This window comes from Cucurbita moschata, unplaced genomic scaffold (assembly GCF_002738365.1).
Source record: "Cucurbita moschata cultivar Rifu unplaced genomic scaffold, Cmos_1.0 Cmo_Scf00005, whole genome shotgun sequence".
Classification (NCBI taxonomy): Eukaryota; Viridiplantae; Streptophyta; class Magnoliopsida; order Cucurbitales; family Cucurbitaceae; genus Cucurbita; species Cucurbita moschata.
The window spans coordinates 3,094,144-3,106,279 of NW_019268521.1; the positions used below are offsets into that span (position 1 = coordinate 3,094,144).

The 12,136-nt window shown below is 33.7% G+C and overlaps 1 protein-coding gene and 1 long non-coding RNA gene across 3 annotated transcripts in view; both read right to left on the reverse strand.

Annotated features, from left to right (window-relative positions):
- Nucleotides 1-4,347: 4,347 nt before the first annotated feature.
- LOC111442829 (NAC domain-containing protein 2-like) lies at nucleotides 4,348-5,852 on the reverse strand. Its single transcript, XM_023080375.1, has 3 exons — nucleotides 5,620-5,852; nucleotides 5,261-5,535; nucleotides 4,348-5,145 (listed from the first exon to the last, which is right to left on the reverse strand). The coding sequence occupies exons 1-3, from the start codon at nucleotides 5,777-5,779 to the stop codon at nucleotides 4,645-4,647; spliced, it is 936 nt and encodes a 311-aa protein (XP_022936143.1). The 5' UTR covers nucleotides 5,780-5,852; the 3' UTR covers nucleotides 4,348-4,644.
- Nucleotides 5,853-9,633: 3,781 nt separating this feature from the next.
- Nucleotides 9,634-12,136, reverse strand: part of LOC111442831 — a 3,064-nt gene continuing 561 nt past the window's right edge. The window contains exons 2-4 of one of the 2 annotated variants that reach the window (XR_002710376.1): nucleotides 11,922-12,013; nucleotides 11,681-11,767; nucleotides 9,634-10,046 (exon numbers count right to left, since the gene is read on the reverse strand). This is a non-coding gene — a long non-coding RNA (uncharacterized LOC111442831). Of the gene's footprint in view, nucleotides 10,047-10,137; nucleotides 10,214-11,680; nucleotides 11,768-11,921; nucleotides 12,014-12,136 lie in introns of those variants that run through there. The other variant, XR_002710377.1, reaches the window with a different exon arrangement.

The window sequence follows — 12,136 nt, forward strand, 5'->3', positions numbered from 1 at the left end:
GTGCAGTTTTTTTCTTTTTCTTTTTCTTTTTTTTAATTTTAAATTCTAATTTTAATTATGGAAAAATAAATAAATAAATAAATGGAATTGTCATAAAAGCGCGGGTGATTGGAAATCGGTTGGAAGAGTGGAAAAGCTGCCCCCACTTCCCTCTTTTTTTTATTATTATTATTTTTTTCTTTAGTTAAATTACAATTTTAATTCTTAAATTTAATATATCTAATAATTTTATTATAGGGTCAAAAAAATATTATTATTATTAATCTATTAAAACATTTTTAATGTTCACTTATTAGATTAAACAATAGCCAGATTTTGATCCTGGGACATGTGGGTTATGGGCCCACCACACTTCCGCTGCGCCACTCTAATTTATTAGAAATGGATTATTTCTTATAAGGATGTGAAAACTTCTCCCTAGTTGACGTGTTTTAGGAGTGTTAAATATGTACTTTGTTCGAGAGCTCAAGAGAAAGAGTCGAGCATCTATTAAGGGGAGACTGTTTAAGGGCTCCGTAGGCCTTAGGAGAGGCTCTATAGTGTACTTTGTTCTGAGAGGAGGATTATTGAAATGAGTAGTCTCATAATGACTAATTAATACGAAGATCATAGCTTTATAAACAAATAACACTATGGGAGTTTATGCTCAGAGTAACAGTATCATATCATACCATTATAGAGGGTCATAATTTAAACTATTTAAAATATTTATCTTTTTTTTAATTACTTAAATAAACAACAAATAATTGGGGATGGGCAAAGTTTCATAATTTTTTTTTTTTTTTTTACGATATCAATATAAATTTATTTTTAAATAAAAATATTGGGTATAATAAAAAATAATAATTAGAGCAATTAAGAGAATAATTACAAGATGGAATGCGAGGGAGCGTTTAAATTATTAGCTTTGCAAGTAATAATGTCATATTAATTGCCTAATTGACAATTAATTAATTACCTCAATTATTTCATTTAACCAATAATTAAAATTAAAAAAAAACACTTTGCTTGATAATTAATTTAACCACTATATTATTATTTTATTACCTCACAAAAGGGACTTTTAATATTGCATTGAGACCCCCAAAGAATGGTGATATTACTTTTGCAACCATAATAATTTTATGGCCAAACAAAGACTTAAATGGTGACAATAAAATCAAGAATTAAGAGGGGAAATCATTGATATGAACCACCCATGTGGTCGAGATCTAGCGGACCCTAAACAGATACCATCGTAACGTAAACCAAAATCATTAAACTTTTGGATTTGCACTATAAAGGGCTTCGATTGAACCTACTGCTAGCCCGTTACGTATCTCACAATCTACTCTTGTAACGGCCCAAATCCATCGCTAGCAGATATTATTCTCTTTGATTTGCATTATGAAGGGTTTCGATTAAACCCACTGCTAGTCTGTTACGTATCTCACAATCCACCCCTCATGGGGCTTAGCGTTATCGCTGGCACACCGCTCGGTGTCTGACTCTAATACCATTTGTAACAGTTCCAAGCCCACTGTTAGTAGTTATTCTGTAACGGCTCAGATAGCCTGTTACGTATCTCACAATTCACCCTTATGGGGCTCAGCGTCATCGCTGACACACTGCCCCGTAGACGGCTCTAATACCATTTGTAACAACTCCGGTCCACTGTTAGTAGTTATTCTGTAACGGCCCAGATCCACCGCTAGCAGATATTGTCCTCTTTGATTTGCACTGTGAAGGGTCTCGATTGAACCCACTGCTAGCCCGTTACGTATCTCACAATCCACTCTTATGGGGCTCAGCATCATCGCTCGCACCCCGCCCCTATGTCTGGCTCTAATATCATTTGTAACAACTCCAGCCCACTGTTAGTAGTTATTCTGCAACGGCCCAGATCCACCGCTAGCAAATATTGTCCTCTTTGGGCTTTCCCTTTCAGACTTCTCCTCAAGGTTTTAAAACGTGTCTGCAAGGGGAAGGCCCTAGCATTTGCTAGGAGAAGGTTTCCACACCCTTATAAAATGGTGGTTTGTTTTCCTCTCCAACCAACGTGGGACATCACATATTCTATGCTTTGACCCCTTACGTACCATAGTCAATCTCGCAGTTTTAAAACGTGTATCTTACGGAGAGGTTCCATACTTTTATAAGGAACGTTTTGTTTCCCTCTCCAACCAATGTGGGATCTCACCGGTACAGTTAAAAAAATTCAACGATCTATTATTCAGCATATTATTGAATTTAATAAAGCGACCAATTAGACAAATGATCACAAAATTTAAAAGCCAAGGACTAACTTGTAATTTAATCCATAATCATTTATCTACAAATCAATCCACATTAAAATTAGCACAAATTAATGAGATAATTTGGTTTAATGAAATTTAATTACCTCCTAATTATAGTTAGGCAGCATAATCAATCTACAATAAATTGAGTGCAATATTAGTTTATAAATATTTCCTAAAAAATATTAATAATTAAAAATTAATAATAAGACATAAGTTAAAGATGTGAATGAAAAAATATAACCGTTATTTTATTTTATTTTATTTTATTTTTTGGATCACGGAAACTGAATTAACATTCTGAATCTTTGAGAATCCCATAGCACGTGTCAATGTTGGACAATCATCCACCTTAATAAATTTATTCTCTAAATATTAAATTAATAGATAATAAAATAAATATAAATACCCCTCCTTTTCAACATTTTCATTATTTATTTATTTATTTTAGTTTTTTCTTCTAAATTTTGAAAAATTAAAAATTTGGTTCGATTCCTAGAGTCGAGTCAAACTGATCCGAAATACAGAGTTTACAACTCGATCCAATCCATTCATCTATTCTCGGGTTTTCAGTATATGTTAAGTTAATAATTAAAATTTTATAAAATTGAAATGTTAGATGAATAATGGTTTTGCTTTGGACATGATCATTCTCTAAATTAACCGATGTGGGACTTTCATCTAATACCTCCCCTTAATCGAGGCTCGACTCCTTTTCTTTTGGAGTCCTTTGTTCGATATTTGAGAATTCATTTTAGGGCATGACTCTGATACCATGTTAGGAATCACAACTCTCCACAATTCTACAATGGTATGATATTGTTCACTTTAAGCATAAGCTCTTAGCAGATGTGGGACTTTCATCCAACACCTCCCCTCGAACAAAGTACGCCTTCCCCTAATCGAGGCTCGACTTCTTTCTTTTGGAGTCATTTGTTCGACATTTGGCTAAGTTTAGGGCACGACTCTAATACCATGTTAGATGAACACAACTCTTCACAATGGTATGATATTGTCCCGCATAAGCTCTCATTGGACTTCCCAAAATGCCTCATACTAATCGAGATAGTATTCCTTGATTATAAACTCATGATCATTCCCTAAATTAGCCGGGACTTTCATCCAACATGAAGAATGCAATATGATAATAAAGAAGGGTAAGAAACAAAAGGGAATGAAGCAAAATGGAGAAAAATAATGAGAAGAAACCAAACACAGGGAGGGAAGAAGGGCCCTTTCATTTTCAAAAGGGATGTCCTGTCGAGTGTTTGAAAACATTGTGGGGCCCATGTCATACAAAACGGCATCGTTTCTCTCTCAACTGCGACAATTCCGAATTCCTTGAACCATACATCTTTCCATGTTTTCCTTTTTGTTTTTTTTTTTAAATAGAAAAATAAAAAGATAAGCATTAATAATTCATATAATATTTAAATTTAGGTTTAAATAATATTTTAACTTCCAAAATATCTAAATTTTTTAAAAAAATAATAATTCTAATTTTATCATTTACTATTTAATTTTTTAAACACTTTTCTAAGTTCCAATCTAATGCTTCACTCAAAATAGAAAGATCTCCGTGTGTGATATCATAAAGAATCTTATAAAAGATCGATTGAAACTCCCTCCTCGGTCGAAGACCGCTACGTCTTGTCTAGTGTAGGACAATATCTTTCAGTCTCCGTTTGTGAGAATCGCTCGGCTATCAGTATATATAACTTTCTTGATCTCGAACATGTCTTCCTTACTTCAGTCTTTTAGTCTATCGGTCGTCTTCTTCTTAACCACTACCATATAACGACGAAAATGGACAGACATTTTAAAAGTTCGATGACTAAATTACCTTAAATCAGAGCGGGCCGTCATCATACAACGTATTGGGCCCTTTGGGCCTATAACGTATTGGGCCTTTTGGGCGCATTCGCACGATAATGCAATGCATGAAATGGGCCTTTATATTCAAAATTATTTCAAAGCTAATTTTTTTTAAAACTAAACATATAATTTAACATTTTAAGAAATAATTAATTTTATGTAAATTCACACACAAATTAGAATAATATTATTAATGTCACAAATATTATTATTATTATTTAATTTCGAGAACAAAAACATAAATATTGTAAGCAAATATGTACATCGACAACACACATGCTAAACTCGCTCATCGCTTTGTTACAACTCGGTTCAAAAGTCCGGCGCCGTCGCCAGTGCCGCCGCTTCTGCCGCCGAGTAGGCGGATTTAGATCTCATCGTCACGGCGACACTCTGTATGCAATCATTCGACGGCGGGGCTCTGTCATCGACCGATGATAAGCTTTCGAAGCCGGAATCCGGCGTTTAATCAATTCAATTCGACATGTCGAATTCAAAACGGCTTCTGAAGGTACATGAACATATCCTGTAATGGCGACATCTGATTTAATGTCGGAAATTGAGCACAGAAAGCGCTCTCCATCGAAGCGTCCAAGTAATTGTACGGAAATACAGAGTACTCGTCTTTCAATCTCGGCTGGCTCTGAACCTCGCACGTGAACTCCGACGACACCACTTGTTCCGAACAGCTCGAGTCGGCGTGAAGACGAGGAATTGAATCGGACGCGTCGAAATACATAAAATCGTTCACTACACCGGACGATGGCGGAGCCTGCGACGGCGATGGCGACGGAATTCGGCCGGACACTGCTCCGTCGTTTAGAATTTCTGGCTTCTCCTCCTGATCCTCGTTTTCTATATATCCGATCGTGTTCATTTCCGGTCGATTAATAGAAACGTGGTGCTGCTGCTGCTGCGGCGGCGGCGACGGCGGCGGCTGCTTCTCGATCACGCCTTTTTTGTTGTATATGCGGCAGAGTACCCAATCGTCAAGCTGTAAAATCAGAATAAAATATTTAATTAATTTTAATTTTATTTTCTTCAAATTATTTTGTAATTAAATATCTATTTCTTATAATTATTAATTAAAAAAAAGTCATGAAAAATACCCTTAGACTATTCTTCTTGCGAGCCGACCGGTCCACGTGAGCGAGCCGGTACTCGTGCATGATCCAATTGGTTTTCTCACCCTTAGGAGCTTTCCCAGCGTAAAACACCAAAGCCTTCTTAATCCCGATCGTCTTCGGCCGGCCAATCGGTTTATCAGCTCCGGTCGCCTTCCAGTATCCACTCCCAGCCGACCGGTTCGGCCTTGAACCGTTCGGATACTTCCGGTCCCTCGGTGAAAAGAAATACCACTCTTTCTCTCCGTGTAAAGCTTTTCCTGTAATAATAATAATCGCCGATGAACTCCGATCTCAAAGCCGATGAATACGAACTAATTTCATTTAAATTAAAAAAAAATTACCAGGCAAGTCCCACGGGTTGTATTTATAAAGATCAATTTCAGCAATAATCGGCACAGTAATCGGCTGCGACGCACATTTACGACACAAGTAATGCGTCACAAGCTCGTCGTCCGTTGGATGAAACCTAAACCCCGGCGGCAACTGCAAATCAACGGCCATGATTTCTCCTCTCTTCTTCGTTTTCTCTCAGAGCTATTTCCTCTCCGACGCTTGAAACTCGCAACGCAGGAGAAAGAGGCGAGTTTTATAGACTAAAAAAAGGAACACGTGGATTATTCAGGACGGAGTTTCTAGAAGACACGTGGGCGGTAAAAACCTCCCGTGGTCCAATGCGCGACACGTGGCAAATTAAAAAGTGGAGCGCATGCGTGGCAGTGGTGTTGGGGGGAATGATTTGGTCATTACTTACGAAATGTGTTTTGGACTGTAGTGGTTGTTACGTCATCCGGATCGGGTCTTTTTGGGACCGCTTTTGTGAGTTCGGCACGATTACGAAAAGATCACGAGTTAAGTCGGCCGATTTTTTTAACGGTGGATAGAGACGACACGCCAGCCTTGATTTCCACGTGTTGAATTTCGGTCGGATAAGATTTATCCAAACCATTTTAATTATTTGGGTAGGTGTCAATTTACCTCAAAATTTATGATATACCTAAATATATTACCACTTTTATTTATATATTTTTTAATTTATTCATTAAAAATATATAAGTGATTATTATCACAATACTATCGAAAATAATATAATTAATGGTCTTGCCATTTTTTAAATTATTATTTTTCTTTATTTAAAGAAAAAATGAATTAAAATATTTTTAAAAAATTATATTTTAGTATATATAGTTTAATTGTATATAAATTAATTAAAAATGACAATATTTTTTTATTGAATAAAAATATCATTAATATTTTTCGGAAATTCAAAAAATACTATATTATTTATTTTCTTAAAAATAAAATAGGATTTATTGAAAATATAGTCACTAAATTTTAATATATAAAAATAGAAAGAATAGAATATATGATTTTTGGGAATTTTATTTGAAAAATATTAAATGTTTATTACTAATTTATTTATTTATTTATTTTAATTACACACGACAAAAACCTTTTGGAAGTAAATACTAAAAATAGAAACAAAATTTAAAAAAAAACGCGTGAAATTCAGAGCGCTTTCGGTGGCCGTTAGATGAATTACAAACACAGACCAATGAAATCACGACACGTCACCTACTTTTTTCGAAGATTACCAAGTGGTGGTCACGAATGTTATATCAACGACGAGATAATGCGAATCTCTTTATTCACATCCACGTGATCGACACGTGGCCTATGACGAGGATGACGGTGACTTGCATAATCTGCCGTGACAGTGATTCTAATACCAAAACCGTCTGTCGTTTACCTACTAGAACTGCAATTCTGCCGCAATCGTGGCAGAATCTCATTGGTTTGTGACATTAAATAAATAGAAAGGACTGACAAACCGTACAAGCTGAAATGACTTGTCACAGTAGGTAGGTGCACGTTGATATCACTTGGAGGTTATTTAATTAATTTTTAATTTATAAATAAACGATGACGCACCCAACCATGTGATTATATTATATTTTAGGATTTTATATGATATTTTATTAAGTCAAGTAATTAATAATTATGAGAATATCGTTTTTGGCATTTTTATTAAAAGTAAAAATAAAAATTAATTTTGAAATTAAAGTAATAAAGTTGTTTGACTAATTACGGTGATTTAATTACATTTATAGTGAATTTTAATATTTTGCAGTTTTGTTTTATTTAAGGAAAAAAACACGTTATTCCACTTTTTTTTTCTTTATAAAACAAAATAAATAATATTAATAAATTGGATGGGCCAATCAAATCAAAATAGATACTCAATAAATAAAAATAATGATAAAGTCAAAACTCGAACCAATGAGATTGGACCATGATCTCATCGTGGCTCGAAAATAACATTTTAAATTTTATTAAATTAATATGTAAATTTAATCGAGTGTTGGAGGGTTTATCTTCGTTAAAAAAAATAGTGTAAAAATTCTCATGAAAAATAAAGCTGTGTTATCTCATGTCGGCTAGAGAAGATAATGAATTATTATTTATAAGGGCGTGGAAACCTGGTCGTGGTAGATGCGTTTTAACAACTTTGAAGAAAAATCTGACAGAAAAAGCTTAAAAAGGACAATATCTGTTAGCGGTGGACTTAAAATGTTACAAATAGTATCAGAGCTGCGTACTAGATAGTGTGCCAACGAAGACGCTGAGCCTCAAAAGGGGGTGATTACACATTCTTTTATAAAGGGTGTGGAAACTTGTCACTAAGTTGTCGTCAGACAATATGTCTGCGGGAGGTAGTTTTAACAAAATATTTATCTCGAATTCTCGAAAATTGTATATTTTTTTTTATATAATTTTTTTTTGTTCAAATTGCAATATTTTTAAAGTCAAATGGTTATACAAATTGCAACAGTTCGTTTAATAGAATTAAAAGTTTGAGAGATAGCGTCAATTTATTTATTAATTTTAATACATACAAATATTTAAGAATTATTTTATCAATTTTAAAAACTCTACTAATTAAATTATAATAATAATTCCCTTTTTTTTAATGCAATATGGCATAAAATTATTTTTTAAAATTTATTTTAACAGCTAATTTTACAATTAATTTTCTTAAAACCCATAGAATCTCTCGCCTAGTTCTATTTTTTTCAAAAAAAAAAAAAAATCCCAACCCATTTATAGAATTAAAATTCTAAAGGAATATTCAATATTTATTAATAACCAAATTGCAATTATTTTAATTTTATATTCCCATCTCATGATGTAATCAACCACTTTCGTTAATTAAATAAAATATTAATTAAAAAATACATATTTTTTCAATGCAAAACGAAAACTTGAAACCGCATATTAATAATAAATAATTTATAAAATATATTTTAATAATCAACTAGGCATGAAAAATAATATTAATTGGGGAAGTTCGTTGAATCCACCCAGCAAGAGACTTTGACTAATTTGAGACATAATATAAGTTAGAATTTTAGATAAATATTTTAATTTTAATTTTTTTTATATTTATTTATGGGTGAAAATTAGGAGGAAATTTCGTGTCTACTTCCAAGTCAAAGTGTTGGGACCAAACTTAGGCATCACTAATGTTTGGGAAGGCTGCTGAATTAAGATGTTTCGTCTTAAAAAGAAAGTCTCGGGAACATGGACTTAGAAAAAATTGAGTAGTCATTGTTCGGGAATAGAGTATGAATAGTTTCGACTTTTAAAATAATAATAATATTAGTAAATTAATTGGACATGAGCTTAATTAATTACATCAAATTAATTTATTATTGGTTAGAAAATTCGAGAATTTATTGAATAATATTTTTTATAGAAATTTTTTATTGATAGAATATTCATAAAGCCCACAACTTATCTAAAAGATTCCAAATATATCAAAATCATGTGAGCGACTGAATAATATATATATATATATATATATATATTAAATTAATAAAAATATCCTTAAATTTACAAAGTATCCTAATACTCTTTAGTAATTATTTCAAAAAAGTCCCAAAATTATCACTAGTTCTTGAGGTAAAATGTTAGTATTTTAATTTAAAAATACCCTACCATTTTTAATGGTGTTTCAAAAATATAATTTGGACTTTAAAAAATTTAATTAATATTCTATTTTAAAAAAATTAAAAAATACTATTAGAGTTAGAATACCTTTGTTAAATACTCTTCAAATCCCAGCCAGCTGCTACCGTCTTTGCCTTCCTCTTCCATATTCTCTTTCTCTATGCACAAATTTGGATGATCCATACATTTCAATGTGGGACGAAAGTCGCACATCGGCTAATTTAGGGAATAATCATGAGTTTATAAGTAAGGAATACTAACCCCGTTGGTATAAGACTTTTTGGGGAAGCCCAAAGCAAAGCCATAAGAGCTTAAGAGCTTACGCTCAAAGTGGACAATATCATACTATTGTGGAGAATCTCATTCAAATGAGTCCCAACCTCAACAGATTTTCTTCTGTGCTTACCATAGACCAACACTCTACTCTTCCTTAACTCGAATTCCATGACTTTTCGACCTCGATGACTTTCTCACTTCAAAACCTCTGTGGTTCCTCATCTATCTACGAGACACCCGTCTGCTAGTTCTCGACTCAACACGTTTGGGGAAATTGCTCGAATCGCTTGTTGACCCCATGCCGATGTTTTCCTTCTTCACTTTCAAACTTTTCTTCCAGGTCCTTTCTTCTAAAGTGCCTGCCTTCTTGTTCTTTTGACAATGACAAGCTAAACAAGTCCATATCGTTCTGCAGAACCCTCCCGACCCCGACCGATGCAGCCGAAGACGCCAATTTTATGTAATAAACATAGGAGTAAAATACCTGCATACAATCCCCAAAAGAAAGAGCAGATTCAAGCACTGAACTAATGTTCTATGTAATAATCAACAAACAAAAATGCACATAAATTCTCGCCATCATTTGTAACTAAACACATCTAAACTGGATTTGGATCCCTTTCCGAAGAAGTTTCTTTTGATCTTGTGAGCCTATGATTTAGAGTCATACCAGGTAAAGAAGTAAAAGGCATTATTAGGGGACAAACAGTAGATTGTATTCCCAAATCCCATTACAATTACATCAGTAAGTCATAACCAACTTCGATCTGATAACTAGATGTTTCCACATACCATAACACGGAAAATAGCTGCATCTTCCCATACCATATGAACTTAGTTGCCATTATCATTATTGATGGAGCAGAAGTGAAGCAAAATCGATTGCACTCACACACCCACAAACAGAAATTAAACAAAGAGACAAAGATTTACGTAGTTCGGACAGAAGAAATTCTCTTACATCCACGGGTGGTAGCTAATCACGGTAACCAAAATGTTAACAAGTGTATCTCTGTCATTCTCACACTACAAAGTCTCTCTTATAAAGTTCCTCCTAATTGCCTCTAAGCAAATACAAAATGACAATAACTCCACACTTCAAAACAATGCTAGACAAACCTTTATACGGGCATAGTAATATTAATGTTATACATGAATCAAGATAATTCATATATCACAATGGAAGATAACCAAAAGGGTTATGAGCCAAATAAATGAGAGATACCAAATAAATGGCAATACATGCATAGGAGATGTACGAACCTATTCTTCGTTACAACTCACAAATGAACTTAATTGCCATTATCTTTATACCAGTAAGTTATTGATGCTAGCAACTTTAATTTGACAGATAAATGTTGAGAGAAATGAACTATACATTTCAAAACGTAGAAGAAACAATTGCATGCTTCCATACCATATCAAATTAGCTTCAACTATTGAACTAGAAATGTTCTACAAAAAAAGCGGGTCTGGTGTTGTGCGCCAAATGCTACAACCACGAAACTATGATACCGATTGTTGTAGCGAAAGCAGAACGAATGTACTCACAACCACAATGCACGGAATTATACATAGAGATACCAAAATATTTACGTGGTTTGGATAGAAAAAATTCTCCTACATCCACGGGTAGCAACCAATCACTAATAATCAAGGTGTTACAAGCGAATACCTCACTCTTACACTACAAAGACTCTCACCAAAATGTCACTCAAGAAATGTAATGTGAAACACAAAGCTCTATCAAATTTCGATATAAATTGATGAGAGTTAATAACTAAATTAAATAAAAACTGATGACAATTTACAACCACAGGTACATTAGGAAGTTAATAGAACATCAATAGTTGTAATCAATGATTAAATATCCGTCGATATATCCAGAAATCGAAGGGTTCGATATCAACATCAAGGATTAGTCGATAAACCCCATAGCTTTGGTTTTATATCTTTGGTTGTAATAAAATATTATGCAGATGTAAACTAAGAGTGCTTGTATATGCAAGATTTTAAGCTGTAAGGCTGTTTTCTCCCAACCATGGAAAACAGAGAAATTCCAGCATATTACAAATACCAAGGGACTGACATACACAAAAACATAATTGTTTCACTCACCAAAGTATGAAAGAATCAAGATCATGCCCATCTTTAGCAAATCGGCAACGCAGAAATTCTCTATGAAATCCCATGTTGATCCACAAACTGAAATGGGAACATGTGCGAGCAGTGACAAAATCAGGTAACAATATTCAATAAAGAAAAGCAAAGAACGTGACAAAATCAGGTAGATGATTAAGTTTACGGTTAGAGGCCACATGATGTGAAAATCAAAAGAAACAGAAAAAAATGCACCAACCTGCAGGTCCTTCCAGAGAGAAAATCAAGTGAGGATCCAAATGCTCGCCAATGGCCGAGAAAAACCAGAGGCCAATGAGCTGGCTACATTACCTATAACGTCGTATAGATTCAGCACTCACTAAAAACTAATGAATCATAACAAAAACAAAACACTCCTGCGAAATAAGATGACAAAAAAAAAAAAAAAAAAAACCAAGACCTTAATGGAAACAA

What these genes read in the sequence shown, in the direction of transcription:
- LOC111442829 (XM_023080375.1), bottom strand. Translation starts at nt 5,779, where the DNA reads ATGGCCGTTGATTTGCAGTTGCCGCCGGGGTTTAGGTTTCATCCAACG. An exon ending in CAACCCGTGGGACTTGCCTG is followed by an intron (nt 5,536 to 5,619) that starts GTAATTTTTTTT and finishes TTATTATTACAG; the next exon opens with GAAAAGCTTTACACGGAGAG. An exon ending in GCAAGAAGAATAGTCTAAGG is followed by an intron (nt 5,146 to 5,260) that starts GTATTTTTCATG and finishes CTGATTTTACAG; the next exon opens with CTTGACGATTGGGTACTCTG.